This window comes from Typopeltis vanoorti, chromosome 1, assembly GCF_054136105.1.
Source record: "Typopeltis vanoorti isolate ZY-2024b chromosome 1, IOZ_Tvanoo_1.0, whole genome shotgun sequence".
In the NCBI taxonomy this organism is placed as follows: Eukaryota; Metazoa; Arthropoda; class Arachnida; order Uropygi; family Thelyphonidae; genus Typopeltis; species Typopeltis vanoorti.
The window spans coordinates 88,702,363-88,724,184 of NC_143549.1; the positions used below are offsets into that span (position 1 = coordinate 88,702,363).

At 34.0% G+C, this 21,822-nt stretch overlaps 1 protein-coding gene across 4 annotated transcripts in view; it reads right to left on the reverse strand.

Annotated features, from left to right (window-relative positions):
• The window catches only part of LOC150110187 (puratrophin-1-like), an 877,727-nt gene that overhangs the window by 316,683 nt on the left and 539,222 nt on the right, over positions 1-21,822 (reverse strand). For all 4 annotated transcript variants that reach the window (XM_090398282.1, XM_090398290.1, XM_090398300.1 and 1 more), the window contains 3 exons: positions 19,891-20,088; positions 8,888-9,008; positions 1,537-1,636 (listed from right to left, as the gene is read on the reverse strand). In XM_090398282.1, coding sequence (XP_090254408.1) covers positions 1,537-1,636; positions 8,888-9,008; positions 19,891-20,088 — 419 coding nt within the window. The remainder of the gene's footprint in view (positions 1-1,536; positions 1,637-8,887; positions 9,009-19,890; positions 20,089-21,822) is intronic.

Sequence of the window (21,822 nt, forward strand, 5' to 3'; positions counted from 1 at the left end):
AAAAGCTTATAAAAGGATTGTTAATTATAATTAAATAAAAGTTTCAAAATGTCCATATATATAGAAGTAGAAAATTCTAACATTTATTTAATTATAATTAACAATCTTTTTATAAGCTTTTCATGTTGCTCCACTAGTGCACATAAACTCAGCAAGGATCTTGGCACAGAGGGGGAAAAGCCAAAACTAGTATCCCTCGAATACCAATATTGTCATACCAGTAAGGTTTGCTTTGAATTATGGCCAAAACAACAAAGGCCATGGGACTAATATACACTGCTTTTAAGAAGCCAACAAACAGCTATGGTGCTCACCATAATACGATGCAGGACCTCCTTTTCCTGTGATGATGCAGCAATCCTATGAGGCATACTTTCCATGAGTGTACGATTGTGATTAATGGGAATAGTCCAAAATTCCCATTAATCATGATCGTACATTCGTAAACCCATGTTGTGAGCCTCGGTTCTGAATGTTTTTGTACAGATTTGTGTTCCAGTTAATGCCTGGCAAGTGTGGTAGGTCATTCACTGAGGGTAACACTTGCAGTTGACTCCCTGCACTTCCATCTCAGTATGGTATCACTAATTGTTGACCTGGGTTGGCCCAATATGGGTTGGTCAACAATTTGCCAAATAGATAGGCCTGCAACATGTCATCCTATCACAATGTCTCTTTCAAAGTACGTTGGTTCCCTTCTCACAGCCATTTTATCCAGACTTGGGAGCATCATATTCCTATAATTTATACTGGCTACAAACACGACTGATTACATGGCATGATGCACCCTGCCTATAGGGGTGTCCATGAACTTCTTTCCAAGCAGTGTAATATGTCTGTTTTTTTTTTGTCCACTAGCTGGTTGACAATAGTAAGAAAAATATTTCTACTTGGCTTCTCCCTGTCATATCCCCCCAAAGGCCTCCAATAGCTTAGTCAGTAATGATGACGTCCTTTGGTTGGAAATACCTAGGTTCAAATTTCATCTAGGACACAAAGAACCTTTATAAGAGCTTTTCAACTAAAGGTGAGTTAGCCAGATTCATATGAAGTAGTGGAGATTTTCATCACACAAGCAGTCAAAAAGATTCAAAATAACTAAACTTCTCCCCCCCCCCTTCCCCCTTGTGGGAAGTTGCACTATGAAAAACAAATATAATAAGTTTAGTTTAATCCTTTATCCAAGTGCGAGCAAACAAAGTTTGCGCCTGAAAGTATCTTCAGGACTGGGGTAAGGTAGCACAACACCAGGGAACTCGTTGCAAAGGTGGAGAAAGCTCTCATTACTCCTATCATTATGGGAGATACTGAGATAGGAGTAATGAGAGCTTTCTCCACCTTTGCAACGAGTTGTCTAGTGTTGCACTACCTTACCCCAGTCCTGAAGATACTTTCAGGCACAAACTTTGTTTGCTCACACTTGGATAAAGGATTAAACTAAACTTATTATAGTCTAACCAAGTGAAAAATAAACTCTCAATATGAAAAACAAACTCTTACACAAATCAAAGCTAACTAACATAGAAACAGTCTAACCTCTAGTAAACACAGAGCTTCATCCAAAATTGTCCAGACATCATCTGTTGAGTCAGTAGTATCTACTAAAACAAAGAACCCTTGAGAGACAACTTCTTTCCTAGAAAATGAAATAAAACAAATATGATTTTTGCAATTTGATAATATGGCAAATAATGAAATAAGTGCTGCATTGTCTACTGCTATTTAGCACAGCTAAATGCATTTAGGAAATGATTAAATATCATTCTAGGTCTACACCTGAATGCAACTTTAATTTCTGTTTACTTTATGTAACTACCTTAAAATCAACATTCATGCTGATATGCCACGTGATTATGTTCCTCATATTACAGACTAAATACTGATCAGTCAATGGTAAAGTTCCTCCCACTATAGACTAAAATATGGTTAATACAATATTCTGTAAAGCTATGGTGAATGGGGAGTAGCCCTCAATTTATATCTTTACACTTTTGGACAGCAGCCCAATTGTTTATTTTAATGTATGAGTAAATGCAGAATTGTGCAGGCCACATTCAAATATGGCATGTATGCAGTCAACAGAGAAAAATCAATATATTAAAATCTCAAAAGCTATCAAAAATCAAAAGCTATGAATGATAAAAATAAATAAATAACAGAAATGTTTAACTACAGTTTATATGTGGGCACACTTGGTCCAGATCATTTTTCTAACTGATACCAGATATTAAAAATATATATATTGAATATGAATTAAATAGTAATACTGGTATTACTATTTAATTCAACAATCTACATACATAAACATATGTGATAGATTGCAAAATATAATGGAAATAAAACATCCTCAGCTCGGTAATGTTTGGGAAATACTGTTCTAACAGTAATGAAAATATGCATTATTTTGTAAACAAGTGTCATTTAGATGTTGGAAGTTTATTTCCACTTGGTTAGACTATAATGAATTTAGTTTAATCCTTTATCTAAGTGTAAGCAAACAAAGTTTGCAGCTGAAGTATCTTCAAGACTGAGGCAACTTGTGGTAAAGGTGGGCCAAGCTCTCATCACTTGTCTTAGTATCTTCCATAATGCAAAGTCCAAAAAATCCAACATCTTTCTCTAAATCCAGAGTAACTTAATAATAAGGTGAGACACCTTTTGGCAACTCATATAGATAAATATGACTTCTCCATTACTTCCACCTTAGTATCACCACCTCTGGGTCTGGCTCCCACTAACAGGACCTCAATAAAAGTCAAAACCAGTCTGGGTAGTGGCCCTTCCCTTAATGCATAGCATTATACATGTCCACAAGGAGATGTGCTTTGCATTAAGGGAGATACTAAGACAAGTGATGAGAGCTTGGTCCACCTTTACCATGAGTTGCCTCAGTCCTGAAGAAACTTCAGGCGCAAACTTTGTTTGCTTACACTTGGATAAACGATTAAACTAAATTCATTATAGTCTAACCAAGTGGAAATAAACTTCCAAAGTATCAAATATTATATTCAAATACCATTTTCATAGTTCCACATATGGTAACCTAAAAATCTATTTTACTTGCTTCATTTTTTTTTTTTTTTAATAAGCATAAGAATGTGATTTTATCTAATTTAGTGATTATATAGTATCTGCTAAAAGTTAAAACCATGTTTTTATAGTACATTTCATCAAAGAAAATGTACTATCTAACTGCTTATTCATCTGTTCCAAATTAATCTTCAGTATCTGGTTATCCATGATAAGTGAAGGTCAGTAAAGGATGCAGATTACTTACACTTCCTAAAAAGATGTTGCAAAAGCATAAATTCCAAAAAAAGCATATGGGGTAAGAACAATAATTATATGAAGATGAATGAAAACTCCAAAACTTCAACTGTTGGATTCAGCAGTAAACCCAAGAACTTAAAAAAGGTCAGATCATCAGGAAATGTTGTCCCCCCCCCCCAAAAAAATCAGCTGGATAATGATCCACCAAATTGCAGATTAGCGAGAACTTTATATCACACTAGATAATATTTATACAAATTTTGAATCGTATGAATCTCTGCTGATCCAAAAATTTCTTTCTGATTTGCTGAGTGTTTTTTTGGAGATCACTGTATATTGTAAATAAACCTCACTCATCTCATGAGCAAAAAAAATATTTCATTTAGATGTATCTGTTCTGTTGTTGTTCACGTCCCCTATGTGTTCTTTTTATCGAATTTCCAGGCTTCTTGATGTTTGGCCTATTTAAGTTAATCTACAGGAATACGGGATGTTGTATACTCCTGCGTATTTGAAGAAGGCATTAATGTACATGACATTAATTGACAGGTTTGAGAGCAACTCTGACGTTGAAAGACTTCAGGAGTTTGACTATTTTTGTTGAAATTGAGCCTGCATAAGGGATGATGGACAATGTATATTGCAGAACAGGAGGTTGTTGCTGTGGAGGGTTTCTATGAAGAATCTTTTTGATTATATTTTTTGGGTAACTGTTGTTTACTAGTGTTTGAGATATTATTATTATTATTATTAAACAAGACCTCATGGAGTCAAAGACTCATCTAGGAGGTCCTTTTATCTCACACACATCTCATCATACCGGGTCTTAAACACATTCAAACTCCTTGCAGACACCACACTCTCAGGCAAGGCATTCCAATCATTCACAACTCTGCACGAAAAAAACCTGCCTCTCACTCCCCTACTCACACCCTCTTTATACAGTTTCCAGGGATGACCTCTGGTTCTCCCCTGATCTCCCACTATTCGCTGTAGAACTTCTCCACCATTGATCCTATAGCAACCCCTTACCAACTTGTAGGTCTCTATCATATCTCCCCTCTTCCTTCTCTCCACCATATGAGAGTGAGTTCATCAAGGAGATCTTTTTCTTTTGAGATAATATTGGTCACTCTATTTTTAAGCATATATGTTATGTGCTGAGTTTTTGTGCAATATGGTGAGACGATTTGAAGTGCAGGTAATGTCCAGTATCTGTTGGTTTTCGATAGATTGTGAGCTGGATTTGTTTTCTTTATTAGTGTATCTAGAAAAGGCAATTGGTTATTCTTTTCAAGCTCTAACGTGAACTTTATTGGTGGAAGGAATTTATTTTTGTAAGGAAATCAATACTACAGGATTAGCCCATTGCTTCTCGATCTCTAACCACACCATCGATTGGGATAACAGCTCCATGCCTTATATAGAAGAAGATTTTTGATGTAGAAACTTCAAAGAAGCCACTCCATTCGGGAGAAAATCTAAACAGAAATCAGGGAATGATTCTGAAAGACATCTGGAAAAGCCTAATAAATTCACTCAGCTTACCAGAATTTCATTTTGCTAAAAACTATATAACGCGCTCAATAAACAACAACTGAGACACCACTCTCCATGCTTATGATGTTACGTGTCAGTTTTAATTTATTTAACTGTGTTACTCCATTCTTCTTATTTGCTAATAAACATTAGTGTGTACCGTTATACTTGTCCAGACAGAATAACTGGTAAAACTTGTTGACAATTTGTGTATATCATTTATTTATATCTGGTCAATGAATTAAAAAAAAAAAAAAAAAACCTCAAGTTTTTAACGTGGTGATATATTATCAAGTCCCACAACCTTATTAACATCAAGTTTGCTCAATTCCCCATGTACCTCTTGTTCATGTACAGTCAGTCTCTCCTGCTCATCATCAACTGCTCTCAAAGTGCCCATGATGTCACATTCACAAGAATGAAAGACCTTTATAAACTACTCATTAAATATGAGTAGTTTATCAACTATATCTTCTGCAGCAATTGTTCTTATACAGTTTTTTCGTTCAATGTCATCCTTACATAATCTTTTTTTTTCCCCCATGCTGGCTCCATATCGAAAGAACTTCCTAGGATTCTTTTTTAGCTTCATTAGATAACTGCTGCTCATATTTCACTTTTGCTACCCTTACCAACAAAGCCAACCTCCTTGCCTGTTCTTTGTAATCTTCATGGAATTGATTATTACCACTCTTCTTATGCTGCCTCCGTAATGCCTTTTTCCTTTGCATCGCATGCTTAATCTCTTCATTCATCCATCTCATACCTATCTCTTATTCAACCTTCTGACCCTTGGAATACATTTAGACATTGCTTCTACTAGATAGTTCTTGAATATCACCCAAGCAGCATTTCTGTCCTTTCCAGCCAACTCTTCATTCCATGCTACACCTGCAAGCTGTCTCCTGAGCTTCTCATAATCACCAGCCTTGTAGTTCCACATATACCCTTTCCTCACAAAGGTACTCACACACTCACACTGCTAGCAACTACCCAGGTAATCACATCTCACCAACTGGAGGGTGATTTCACACCTTATTTATAATAACATCCTCTGATGAGATGATCAAATCCAAGACCCTCAAAAATCCTTGTATTCCCTCTGTTACATATGGCCTGAGGTAGCTGTTCCTCAAAAACTCAAGAAACTCATTTTCTTTACTTCCAGTTGCTATCTTATCATGCCAGTCTATATTGCCATAATTAAAATCACCCATAATGATTGCTGTTTTCTTATTTGCTTGGTTAATTTGATTATACATTTCATGGTCACTACCTTCCAATATTACCAAGTGGTAATGTAGCCAACTAATACCATCAAATGAAAGAGCTACTTCTTAAAAGCTGCTTCGTTTCCATGTTGCTGTTTGAAATATGCTTATGAATGGAAAACATTATTTTATTAGCAATAATGTGAAATTAATGGATTTTAATATAAGTAATAAATGTTATAATTTCTAACTCTGTTTAACTAGAAAAAGTACAAGCTATTGTTATTTCCCCAGCTCTTGATTCTCCCGACCAATTTCTGTTTATTTGTGGAAGTTACATAATTTCTTGTGCCTTGAGAGTTTAAAATCTCATCTTAAGAGGCCCACTCTGGGCTAGGTCTATATTAACCACTCATTTGTTAAATTTATTGAATATCAGTAGAGAAATTTAATAAAGACTGAAGACAATCCTTCCAATATCAATGGAATGACTGTCTTCAGCAATTTTTGTTACTTATCTACAAATAATCTACTCTTTCCATAATATTTTTATAATCCTTTCAACATAACAAATAATTCTTTGGATATTCATTTGTAAATTTCAGAGTAACTCATTATTTTTATGCATTAAGTCCAATGGCCTATTGCAGTCCAGTAACATGGCTCATTGTAAACTTAGTTTTAGTAATGATAAACCAACGTCTGTAACCAATCGGTAACCAATGTCTGATAAACTATGTCTGCCAGTGCATAAGTTCTTTAAGGAAGTTTGTCTATTTTGTAAGAGGGGGTACTCTACCATCTCTGTAGCCAGCTAATACCATCAGCTGGAAAGGCCTTATATTTTTATTTATTATTTTTTTTATCCCAGATGGGATTCAAAATTAGGTTTTACAGCCAAAGAGGACATCACTGCTATTACTGCTATAGGAGTACTAGTAATGAAGATTATGCAGCAGTTATTATGAACAGCAATCAATGCCAATAAAAACGTGATGGTGGTATAGAGGCAAGCATAGCTGCCTTCCAAGCAGTTGACCGAGGTACGATTCCCAGCAATCCCAAAAATGCTCATTTTTTGCCAGCGTGGTTGGCATATCCACTCTCCAGCCAAAAAAGCTATGGATCCAAATCCCGCCATGGGATTGGATGTTTGCGATTGTCTGTGAAAATACTAGTGGTCATGGTGGTTGGTAGATGGCATTGGTGTAGATGATGAGGTTCGTTGTAGTTGGTGGATTGAATGGTAGAGACAGAGTTGTAGAGTAGGTGCTCTCCCTCGATGAGTCTTTGGACTCCCTGGAGGTGTCACGTAATAATAATAATAAATTATTTATGTTTTACAGAAATAAACACAGCAGTCAGTGGAGTACAGAAAATCTACCCTCCACCTAAACATTTAAATAGGCCTTATTTCAAGTCTTATTCCTTCTTCTAGCAAATGCCAAATTTTATACGCCATGTATGAGGGTGGTCTGAAAATTTCTCAGCCTCAACCATAGATGGCAGCACTATAAGAAAGATTTTTTTTTTCCCTAAGTTGGTAGGTCTGTCATAAACATCCATGTAAAATTGCAAGTCATTCTATCAAGTAGTTTGTTTTATACAGCTGTCTGAAGCAAAAGTGTTGTCTGTATCCGTTGAAATAGATAAAAATTGAGTATCATGTGGTTATAAAATTCTTTGTAAAAGAAGGTTTAACACCAAAAGAAATTCATTCAAAGTTCATGGGCACTCTTCTCCTTCATTTTCGACAATTAAGAAATGGGCTGCAGAGTTTAAACGGGACCATACCACTTAAAGATTATTCACGTGAAGGATGTCCAAAAAGTGTAACAACACCAGAAATCGTTGATCAAGTGCACGATATGGTATTGGATGACTACTGAGTCAAAGTGCGTGAAATTGCTGAGACTGTGGGCATTTCAAAAGAATGTGTAGGATATATTTTGCATGAAGAATTGCAAATGAAAAAGCTTTGCGCAAGATGGGTGTTGCACTTGCTCACAGCAGATCAAAAACAGACTTCCATGAAAATCTCTGAACAGTGCTTGGAGTTTTTCAACAAGAATAAAACTGACTTTGATTTTGTGCATTGATTTAATCTATGGATGAGACTTGGATTTACCATTACACACCAGAATCCAAACAGCAGTCAAACAGTGGACAGAAGCTGGTTGTTCAGCACCAAATAAGACAAATTTGGTTCCATCAACAGGAAGGATCATGGCATCAGTGTTTTGGGATGCTAAAGGCATTTCGTTTATTAATTATCATGAAAAGGGTAAAACAATAACTGGAGAATATTATTCTGATCTTTTTACCAGACTAGATGAAAAAATTTGTGAGAAAAGACCCAGTTTGCAGAAGAAAAAAATCATCTTTCATCAGGGCAATGCACCTGTCCACAAAGTTGTTTAGGCAATGGGAAAATTAAGGAATCTGCACTATGAACTGTTGGAACATCCACCCTATTCCCCAGATTTGGCTCCCTGTGACTTCTATCTCTTCCCCAAAACTAAAAATCTTCCTCGCTGGTCAGCATTTTTCTTCGAATGAAGAGGTGATAGCAACTGTAGAGAAGTATTTTGAAGATCTTACTGAGAATCACTATGGGGACAGGATAATGGCACTGAAGCATTGCTGGAATAAATGTATTAGTCTTAAGGGAGATTATGTTAAAAAATAAAAATAATTTTGAAATTATTTTTTCATTATTAGGCCGAGAATGTTTCAAACCACCTTTGTACAACACAAGGTTACTGTGCTAAAAATGTGTGAAACTATGTTTGGCACGATGTAAAGTAACTTAATATACAAACAAGAATGTAGAAATAATACTGTCACAATTATTTTAATTCACATACTTTGGAATTGTGTGAAAGTACATAAACATTTGAGCCAGCTGAGATGGTGTTACAGATGCATCGTCTCTTAGACAAGAACATGAAATGATAATTACACTCCTGCCTTGAACATCTCTACAGCCTAAAAATAATAACAAATAAATAAAACAGTATTAACAACTTTCAATGCTAAAATTGGTAACAAATTTATAAAAATTTATAAATTTCTTAGCAATAAATTATTAAGAAGTAGTTTATAAGAATTAATGAAGAATTTCTTAATAAGCCGTAAATAAAATCATAATAGTCGGAGATATGCAATTTCGAATATATAAGGATGCTATGTGTAGCACAAAACTGTTTCCTTTCATATCCTACCAACACTATAGAAGCATATTGTAGAATTATTTTGGAAAATATTTATCTCCTGAAACTATACTCCTGCAGGTGTATAACAATTTAGATCAAGAGTGGTGGGTGAAAGAGCCTGAAGTTCAGAGAACACACTTCAGATGAGGGGATTTTATAGGATTCATACGAAAAAGGGATTGCCCATAAAGTAGAAGATATTGGGAGAGAATGAGCAGCCATTCCTGAAAGTTGTGCAAAAGTGCAGTGGAAATGATAGTGAGAAGTAATTTTTATGCAAAGAATGATGGGTAAATGGAATGCATTGTCAGAGTGTGCACTGAATGAGTTAACAGTCAGTATGATAAACAAATTGCCAATTGAGCAAGAGTTCTGCAATGAGTCTATGGACCTCATGGAGGTCAACTATTAATATTTTTATATAAAGATATACTAATGCTTAAAAGTAATGAAACTAAAAAACTGTTGATATTTGCTAATATACAAGTTACTCTGCAATTAAGTTAGTTCATGTATTTGCATGTATGGAGTGACCTGGATAGAGGAAAGAAATTACATAGAATGATTTGCATTGTTTGATTGCATTATATTTGGTGGTTTGCATAAATGAATTTGGAGTTGGGTGTTTGGAAAAATTGTTAGAGAGTGAGAGAGAACTGAGGTGCAAATCAAGAAAACTAGGAACTATCTCAAATAGGGTAATAGCAGATGAAACTGTGTGATGGTGCCTTTGAATCAAGTATGAAACTGGGAATAATCACACATATTCAATGTCATTTCTCAGGTCCAGGGGTGAATGCTGGTCTTAAAATTCACATTTGTTCTTGTTATCATTCAGGGAATGAGAGGTGTGATTGAAGTCTGATTAGTGGAATAATGAATTACTGACCATTTACAACTATGTATAACCCTCGTATAATGCAGAAGTTAGGTTCTGCAGAAATGCTGTGTTATATAAATCATATTATGCGAGTCTCAGATCACATAGAAAAAGCAGGGTTATGTTCCGAAATCGTTTTTTTTTTTTTTTTTTAATCATAAACAACTGACATATCCAACAAGAAATATATTTTTATTTAATTCAGGTAATTCATGTAAGTTAAGAAAACATAAACTATGAAACAAATACATAGTATAAAAATTACAAATTGTATGTAAACTTCATTGCACATAATGCATAAATGTTTTAGGCAAAATAAAATAGTGCATATTTTAATCTTTCATAGCACAAGGATTTGAGGATTGGTAAATAAACACTGGTTTTGTCATGTAATCACCTGATGCATTACTACAAAACAGTAGAGTAATTCTATCTTTGGAAACTTTGAATCCAAGAGCTGATCTTTCATTTTTCTAAATATAGGTGCGTTTTTGCACTTTTTTCCAATATAACCCAGATTCATCCGCATTGAACACCTGATCTGCACTATAAATGTTTATAAACTTTAAGAGTTTTTTGCTTAATAAGATTTCCATCCATAGGAATTTTCTTTTGAGGTGCAATCTTCTATTGAAATCATTAGAGATTTCTCCATTTTTCCATTAGAATATCACGTACACGAGCAACGCGCTTTGCACTTATCGTTGACCCAGCAATAAACACTTTCTTCGATTTTATGTTCGTTTTGTTTGATTGTTCGAATTGTTGATTCATTTAAATTCAAAGTCCCTGCAAAAACTCCTGGTTTTTCTCCATTTTTCAACCGATCCAAGATGTTGAATATTTTGCTTCGAGAGAAATTAATTTTGTTTTCAATGTTGGTTTTCCCTTTAGTTGCAGTTTGTGGCCATTATTATAAAAATAATTTTTTACACAAAAAAGCAAGCATTACATATTGTATGTAACTCACCAGAAAATAAAGTGTGTTTATCTCAAGCTGAGTTCATCTCAGCTTGAGATGAACACACTTATGATTTTTAATGCGCTTTCATGGCAGAAAACAGACAACTTTCAACAATAAAGACTTTAACGGAAAAACTCACGTAGAAATATTATTTAATAGTATAATTTTCGCCTGTGTGTCACAGGCATCTTCAGTTTATAGAAAGAAGACTCATACAGGCCATTATATCCATGCGGAATCTCATCACCATCCCAGTCAAAAGGCAGGAACTATTAAAACACTGGTTCATCGGGCCCACTCCTTTTGTTCTACAGACGATCTTTTACAGAAAGAAATACGATATATAACTTCTTCCTTTCTATCTAATGGCTATAAGAATTGCTTCATTAAAAGAACTTTGAGTAGATTTAATATGTCTCCCTCTTCAAACACAGAGGAAATAACGCGCATTACCATCCCTTATATACAAGGCATCAGTGAACGTATAGCAAAAATTTTAAAACCACTGAATATTTTTGTTGCCTTTCGACCATTTAGAAAAATCTCCACCTTTCTCGCTTCTCCAAAGGACAAGCTTCCACATCTTAATCATCCAGGTGTCTACCAGATTCCGTGCTCTTGTGGATTATGTTATTTCGGACAAACGGGAAGATCTGCCTCCATTCGGCTAGAAGAACACCAATCTTATATTGAATACTTTAAACCTGAAAAGTCTGGACTTGCAGAACATGCCATCTTCACTAGACACAGAGTTCATTGGAGAAAGACAAGAGTTCTTCACAAAAGTCAGTTTCTCATGGAACGCCTTTATAAAGAAGCATGTGAAACTCTACTTCATTCTCCTAACTTAAACAGATCCGACGGCTTACGTCTATCCCCTTTATGGGAGATAGTACTTTACAAATCAGCTAATCTTTCCTAACACTTTTTATTGTATTAATTTTTTTTTTTTTTTTTTTTTTTTTTTTTTTTTTTTTTTTTTAGGAAAGTTATTGACCTTTTTAGTTATCTTACACCAGCTACTTAGGTGACGCTTTTTAGAATTGTCAGTTAATGTTTAATTTTTGTGCCTAATTGTACTGAAGATGCCTGTGACACACAGGCGAAAATTATACTATTAAATAATATTTCTACGTGAGTTTTTCCGTTATTTATTATGTATAGTTATGTCTACTCACGGTTTACCTCTTTTAAAACTTAATAAAGACTTTATATGGTAACCACTGACGTACATGTGTGCTAAAGGGTATTTCCCCTAATATATCACTACTTAAACTACATGTGCGATACGGGCAGACACAAATTTAACGAAGATAAAATTTGATTATTAAGTCGTGCGGTGAAAAGATAAAAGGTTACTACAATTTGTAGACCATGTTTTTATCGGAACCGTGTTGTATAAGTACGCGTTCAACAAGGTACTTATACAATTTTAGACCGCATTGTATAAGTTCCGCGTTATATGAAGGTTACCTGTATTTAGAAATTTATGTACATTAATCATACAAACACAACATTTATTTTACAAATGATATTCTATCTTTTTCAATTTAGCTACTTGAATACGAATTCTAATCCACGGTTCTTCTTTATGAACTGGTCAATAACATCGTCATAAAAAGTTGGTTGTAACTTAATTTTTCCAAGCAACACGCACACTTGTAAAGGCTAGCTGAAGCTCACTGGCTAGAGCTACTTTGACTGCATATGGCTCTTGTTTAAGCAACAGGGTGAGATGATGTGGAGGGAGCAGAAATGGCTATGTGCACGCATGAAATCACAGTACTGAAGCGAAGACCTGGATGCTCCCACAACCGAGCAAGCCAAGGTAGCTTGACTACCGTCGGCTTTCGATACACAATGCAAAACTCAATTATTGTTGCGCAAGCTTAAAACGTCTTCTGTCTACAAAAATAAAAGCCTAAATGGAATGCTTAGAAATGCATGCATTTATTAACAAATAAATACACGTATTACTTCTTTCTCAATTAATTAACTTGCGCAGCAAGCATGGAGAATTCGCTACTGCATAGGTCTCAAATCTGAATGGGATGGTCATTAAAGATGCAAGTACACCTGTAGACCCAAGGGGATATTGCAATCTATGTATATTAATATCTGATATAGAAGGAGGAAATGTTGATTAGTTTTGACTTGGCCAAGCATTATAACATAAGTGAAACTTGGTGGGTGGAGGTAAATATAGTTACAAGTTATTGTTGATGATAATGAAAGAAATGTAACCAACAAGAGTAGAAGTTCTGCAGGAAGGCAGGAGAGGGTTCATGGCAGGGTCAGTGTATTTTAAAGCTATCTGATGTGAGAGAGGAGACCGATGGGACAAAATATATAGTTAGCTTTTGTCATGAGCTTGTGGGTGCAATGGAAAATGGAACTGCCAGCAAATTAGTTCAGCTCCTTGCCCTGTCCTCACTAAGTTAATCTGCTGATGCAAATTAGTTCAAAGAACACAGGAAAGGTAATCAATATGGGAGACTAACTATGGAAATGAAAGTTCTCATGATAACAGAGAACTTATCTATAACCAAGAGAGAAATATCCAGTCGTCTGCATGACAGCATTCTTTCTTACTGTTATGTGTGATGGCATGTTGATTGCACCTGTTTCTGGTGATGTGACAAAAGCACCACCCACTAGGTCATGCAAGCAATATCACTTATGTAACAAATATCAGTGAGCAAGCTATCACATATAGTCATACCAAGGGTTTACCGCTGGATGTTGCTATTTTTGTTGTATACTCCCTCCCGCTTTGCCTCCTGATAAGGAATGCCCTGTGTTCCCAATCAGGATGCATCCTCCTCATTAACTTCTTACTTTGTTAAAAATGTGATAAAAGATTACTAAAAAAAAAAAATGCTGACCTTCATAAATAATCTCACCAATAAAGGTCAAAACCAGTCTGGATCAAAACAACAATATAATTTTCTGTCAAGTAATTTCTTGCCAAGGTGATAAAAGATTAAAACAAGAATAAAACAAGTATGATATAAAAATATAAACTAGTCTATATATATATATATATATATATATATATATATATATATGCAATTGTACTCACTGATCTTTTAAAAGAATTTTTTTTAGTTGCAAGAACTTTCCCCAAACAACTGGATTAATAGCATTGTCAGTTCTTCAACACCTGGGAAAATTTTATCTCCATTTCCATGTTCACATATAAAGTATTTAATATTCTAAATAGTCATTTCATTCACTTCCAATATTATAATATACTGTTTAACCCAGTAAATAATTTATCTGATATCCAAATGGGGCTGTGATAGTGAGTTAGCCAAATTTCATAGAAATCTGAAGATGATTCAAATTCAGATACTATATTCTTTCTACATTTCACTCCCCTTCAGCTCATATTAGGCAATCCTAACTTAACAAAAAAAACATATGGCAAAATCCATGGCCTTCCATACCTTATTTTGACAATCTCTTCTTCAGGAATCTCTTGATTATGAGTTTAAAAATGGAATGGAATATTTGGTAAAACTAATACATACACTTACATCTTCTGTAATGATTAATATGCACTTAATCTGGAATCGTGTTTTACTATGCTAGATGGAAAAATCTGCAATAATACCATAACTTCCAAAACAACAAAGCAAAATGTTATCTTTATGAATCAAAATCAAATGATGTTAATAATACAGAAGTCATGATATTAAAATAATCACTTTCAAATTGACAATTTGACTTGTCCTACCCATATTTTTCCTAGATTATTTTTTTTCATGTACATAAGCTTAAAAGAGAAAAAAATAACAAGCCTGAGGAGATAATGAAAAAAAGAGGAAGTGCAGAAAATAAGAAGCAAATTGAAATGAAGTTAAAATAATGCCAAAAAATTAAGGTTTTTTTTTTTTTTTTTTTTTTTTTTTTGTGGTCACAATACCAGAAATTAAATGGAGCTCTGCTCCTCACCTCAAATGATCACTTCAAGCTGGGCTAGATAGTAAATCAAGTTAGAGAAATACATCCTTTGTGCAGCATGCTAAACTATACACAAAAACTTCATTTCTGACCTCTGGTCTTTCTACCTTCCATGTCAAGCATTCAGACCTTTCAAATCAAGTTAGAGACCTCTAGCTTTACCTAATTACAATGTGATGATGTTAATATGATAATCATAACATAGACATAAGGACACAGAATTGAATACATTTATAGAACCTGAAAAATCGTTTTTTTTTTTTTGGAGGGGGGGGGTAAGGAAATGACAGTTACATTGCTTTGTAACAAATTAATAAATACAATGTCAATTTTTAATACTATTATTTTTTTTTTCATTAAGAAAATGTAGGGCTTATAGTTTCTATTTTTCCCCATAAATTGATTATTTATTGCCAGCAAAGGTTGGTCGATTGGTAGAACCTCTGCTACTAATGGCTCACAAAGAGTTAAGCAAGTTTGAGCGCATTAGTAGTTGGAAGGGATCAATCGTTCGATGCTGTTGGCACACTCTCCCTCGATGAGTCCTTGGACTCCCTGGAGGTATCACATAATAATAATATTATTACTTTTTTCATTGTATCAAGCCAACGAAAATACTTTTTAATGTTTTTGTGGAAAACTATGTATTATGCTGTTTTGGTCCGTGTGTTAAAAACCTACCGTGAAGCCTTATCCACTCCTACTGTACTTGGCAATTAATGTTCCTAATTATGCCTCTGAGCTAGTAATAATTATGTATAACAGAATAAAAGTTATTTACAAAAATTCAAAAGGGGTGGGAACATTCTTTGTTTGGGAAGGGAGGTAATGTTATGAAAAGAACAATTACTAACCAGTGCACAAGCTGAGCATTAAATCCTAGTTATATTATTTCCAAAATAAGTCCAATTAATTTTGTTTGTAATGCAAGCAAAATAATTTCGTCAAATTTTTCTCTCATTTAATTCAAGCATTCTTTTTTAAATATTTCCTATTTGCTAATGAATAAAATATATGCATAAATAGTTTTATTTATAAATAATGTTCTTAGGAATATTTTTACACTCATTTGTTTCTTCCTTGAACGCCACGGTTCATATTCATAATGAAAATCAATTGCATTTACAAAACTTTGTATTTCTTGTAGCTTACAATTAAGAGTAATTCTTTTATTAAGAAACTGTATGCGAAAATTTAATGATATAAACGATGTTATTAGCAAAATATTAAAAATGCTCTGAACTTCGAGGCCGTTGTCGATTAAGCGAATCTTATCGACTTAAATAGCTTCCTAACAAATAAATCATACGACAGTCATTATAATAAGATGGTGACCTCGCGGTCGCGTTTTCTGGGTAGGCGGGGATCATTTGGAAGAAAAATCTCCGAAATATATTAAGAGACATATACGACCTTTGATTTAATTTAACGTTATCAAAACGTATATACATCCTTTCTTAACGTCAGTAACAACCTGACTAACAGGTTAGAATAGAACCTGATCTAGTTACCATTCTCAGCCAGACCTTGAACAATGTTTTAATAGCACAGTTTTAAAGAAAGGGAGGACAGAGTGAATGTGACTTTGCTTATTAATGGTATAATTACATTCTTGTTTTCCAGGTTAAAAGAAACAGGATATAGTTGACATCAGAAATAATATTTAGCAGTCTTTAAGTTATCCTACTAAATTCGGATTAAAAAGGTAAATCACAATCATAATAATCCCGGTCGTAAACTATCAGTTTATAAGTTAATTTTTTTAATCTTTGCTAAATCGATCACATGCGAAAGATTTGTTTTTTTTTTTCAATTATCCAAAAATTATATATTTAACTCAAAAAGCGCTAAAAGTATATATAAAAACAAGCGGTGAAAATAAATGAATAAATTAAAACATGAAGGGCACTTTACTTATGAAGAACAGTTGCGGATTCAAAACAAATTTACCATGTTGGAAATATCAGCACTTGATAGGGGAAAAAAAAAAAAAAAAAAGAATATCAAGAGCAGCAAACAACATTATACAAAATTAATCTGAACGTAACATGAAAACACTATTTGACTGTAAAGCTACCCTATATTTCGTCGGCGAAGGGGAGTATATATTCTTTATTTTGAAAATCAAACGGCGTGTTACATAGATGAGGAAAAGAAAACAAACTGAAAGGTTGATCCCATGATAAAAAAAATCTTGAAAAAACAGCGAGAGCTGGTGATTTTCTTTTAATAACCACAATGATATGCATCTTTCGGAGACCTTTCCCTCTCTCAGCTGCGCTATCAAAGTAGCTTTTGACTTATATATTTACAAAGTATCTGCTGAGTAAGCGTTGTTTACAATAAAAAAATCGTCTGTATTACTTGCTTTATTTTATCCAGTATTATATGAAGGTAGAAGGGTTTTCAGCCAACAAAACAAACAAATCAGTCACAACGACAATAATCCCAACGCAAAAATTAGTTTCTACAACATCATGAACACCCATTCGCTAATGATAATACAATAAAAAAAAAAACCATTGACGAGTTCTCGCATAGCGATCATTGACAAAGAGCAATGTTTCTTTGCATTAATAATTACCATAACAAAATATGCAAATCTTATATATATAATGCACAGTAGAATTACGTTTTATCCGATGGCTTCGATCACTGTAGGGCATGACTGTGCTTGACACTATCATGTACTTCTCAACAGGTGTGTACGAATCGGGCCAATAATGGTCAACTGCTAGTAAGAATCAAAATACATTTAGCAGTTCAGAAAGAAGAAATCCGTTTTACAACGAACACCAATAAAATAAAAACTTGATCAGTGCGTTTCATATTAATCAGTTTTGATGATTCCGTCATTTTTAAGAATGGTGAGTAAGTTGTACGAGTTATTACAAGAAGAACGGATCCATTTGATGGCGTTTAGAACCAAAGCCTCATACCGAAATGAGTAAAAATGATATATTACATTTGAGAGTATACGATCTTCTATGAATACGTATTTATTTTGACCGCAAATCGTCAAGCGGGATGATAACGGTCCAACATTGACATCATTAAGTATTTACAAGGTATGACTTGATTTAGCATGGCACTACTTATAAAAGCGTCAAGTAAGAACTGGATGCTTGCTCAACTAGTAGGCAGAAACAAAATTTTATAAAGTTCTCGAGAAATGCTTAGAGACAAGAACTGTTCTGTAAAAAGTTGCAATCAGGTTTTAACCAAGTTAATTCTGGTACTACACCGAGCCCTCAAGAAAATAGGGTACTTCTATATGAAATTCAATATACTGATTTATACGGGTCACTGGAGCACAGCTACCAGACAATTAGAAAAAGATTACAGTAATGGTAGGTGGACGATCATTTGCATACTGCTAACTAGTCGGATTGCTTCAGCTGTGAAGCGAAAGAGCGCAAATTGACTCAAAGTTTCATATGGAATACAGATTTATCAGATATTATATACAGTCAACAATAGCACTTTTGTTAATACAGTACTCAAACTACCTTATAATTTATCTGGATATATACCACGAATGAAAGGACCATTATTGTACTATACACTTTGTATATTAAGAAGTTAACGTTAAACACGGTTGACGCAGTGACCCCCTTTTTTTCAATCCTTCTATTATGTCTGAGAAATAATTAAGTTTTGTTTGTGTATGTTCATTTAACTTGCATTTTCAGTTTGCAAAATGAATAACATTCTGTTATTCATTTTCCCATGAATAACAGAATGGAAGCAAGTTTTTTCCGTATCTATACGTCTCCTCAGGAGACGTATAGATACGGAAAAAACGCAAGCCTATATATATTAAGAGTAAAGCCATGCTTGAAGAATACGCATCATACCCTAATCCTTTTTGAACAACTTCCTAACAAAGATTAAATACACCAGGACCAGTCTTCCGTTAGGAAAATCAGACTGGCATTCGATGGCAAGCCTATGGGGTTCAGCGTATATTTAGGATAGTGTATGAGCAAGAGAAACCCAAAAAAAAAGGAGGATGTTTAAGCGAATAACAGAATTTCAAGCAAATAATACGTAAAAATAATTAAACATAAAAAAAAGATAATATGATGGAGAGAGCAATATCGTTAATAAATTAATGTCATTTAAGGTGCATGTCTGGAGAAGGAAGAACCACTCAACCTAGATCTTTTCAACAGAGGGACAAATGTTGCGACTGCACTACGGAATTTAAAAGGCTGCAGGAAAGAATAAGGCTAAAGAAGTTCAATAAAGGAGGTTGGCAACATGGTCTGGGATAACTGTAACCTAAGGGGAAAAAATCCAGGGGTACAAAAGTACTTCACTTCTTGTAAATCGGAACCGTTAATATATAAGGTGGATGCATCCCCCCCATCCATATATAAACAATATGAAAATTGGAATTAGTTATTTCTTTGATTATTTTCCCTGACAATTTCAGCACAATAGACTATAATGATGACACGTAAAGGGACAGGGAAATAAAAATGCAGACACCGCTATAGGTCGCATCATTCAACCCATTTGGACAAATGATTTCATGACAACTTCCCCTGCTTCATCTTAAAAAAATAGATGATCTGTTTTTAAGGTTTGATGGAAAAACACATTTTATTAAAATCATCAAACAGCTCAAGAGAGCAAGCGGTGCAAATAGAACAGCAGCAGCAGTTATTCTCTTGAGTTGCTTGATGAGATTTGTTTAGCATTGCTTCAACAGTGAAAAAAAAAAAATAATAATAAACTAATGGAAAGCAATCAGATCACAAAAATTAAGCAATAAAAGTGACAACATATTTATCAATGAAGTTATTTCACCATTTCATAATGTAACTATCAGTATCTCACCTGGTAACAAGACTATCCGGGAATGAAGAAGGTCCTGATCTACCTGGCTGATTGTAGTTGGCTGTGACAATGTGTGGTCGTAATATCCATCGTCTTGGTCGTCGTCTCGAAACATCATGGCAGTTGCAGTCAAAGCCAGTGATGTCGGCGGATGAAGTCGGTTGACGCTGTTGCTGATGATGTCTGTATTATCCGAGCCTGTAACAAATAAATGCTATGTATATTTACTGTGAATTCCAAAGCAGAGTCAAATCCTCATGGCGCGAAATCTCAAGAGAAACGAAAAACGGTCGAGTTATTGAAGTATGCAAAATTAACGGTAATAAGAAAATGTTTGTCATTTTCTGCAATTGAACTACCAAGTTTCACAGAGCATTTTAAACAAAATATAAATAAACTACTTAACCATAAATACAACCGACTAAAGTCATGCTTTCGAAACGAACAAGAAACTGAAATTGAAGTTTCATCTTCATTATCGCTACTATATAAAATACCTTCTTTCAGAATCTTAAATCATATCCATAGATTTGCTGATGACAATCCCACTCGTATAGTTCCTGCTTATGTCTTCTCCAATCACTTATTATATCCAAAGGCTTTGTTGATGATTTGTTTTTAAAGGTCTGAAAGGATTTCGTATTTTTACATATAAACAAGGTCTAATGATTGTCTTGTATATTTCTACTTTAATTCTGCTTGAGAGAATTTTAGAAGATAAATTGGTAAGATCTATTACAGGTATGTATTCTAACTTGTATTTCCGTGTTAATTTAATTATCTTGAGTAATCAATGAAGGAAACGGCATTCTTGTTATCAATAGTAAAGAAGTAATTTTCTCCTTAGTCATTATTTCTACATAATACAAAGATTCGATCTCATCCTGATTGATTTATAATCTTAGTTTTTCAGCAGAAGTTTTGAGTTCTCTGAACGTTATTGTTCAACATTTTCTCCAACTAGGCAAATATCATCTGCATATCTCAATGTCACTGTTTTACTTATATTAAAGAAACTGTAAAAGACAGCATTTTTCTAAAACTAAATTAAGATGAATGTGTGGGAGGGTTAACAGGTTATGATCTAATTTCATTAGACAGAATCATGCTTGGATTGTCAGTGGTGCAAATTTTGATTAAATTTATTATTTTATTACGTATTTCGAGTTCATTTAACATTCCACAAAGGCTTTCTTTCTGTATGAGACGATCATATGCTTTTCTCTATAAATGAAATATGGACAGGCCGATTTACACTCCCATTATTTTCTAATATTTGTCAGTGTAAAAATCTGCAGAAAGACCTATTTCTGCAGAATTCTTTTTGATATATACCTATATTTCCAGCAGCATATGGTAACGTTCTTTTTAGATATTAGATAAAATTTTGTAGCCTGTAGACAGATGCGATGATCCTCTACCTTCCACCTTTTTTTACGTATTGAAATTGATTACTGATTATATCCGTTTTGAGAGCATATCTTCGTTTTAAATTTTCAGATTTATCAGTTATTTTTATATATATTTTTGTAGTTAATTTATTTTCGTCATACTGAATGAATTCAGCTACTATTTCATCACATCAGTAGCTGGTATTGTATTGTTTCTGAGTTCCTTTATATAAGGGGGGACCGGAAAGTAATCAATTTTTTTGAACTACATTTTTAATATGAATTTTATTAAAAAACAAATTAACATTATTCAATTCTATAATCGCCATCGTTAATTATAACCTTATTCCAACGATCTACTAAGTTGAGAATTCCTTTTTTGAAAAAAGTTTTTTCTTTGGAGGCAAAAAATGATATCAAACTCCTTTGGACATCATCTTGCGAACGGAAGGTTTTATTTCTTATGCTGTGTTCTAAGGACCTGAATAAGTGATAGTCACTAGGGGAAATATCCGGTGAATATGGAAGATGTGGTAGAAGT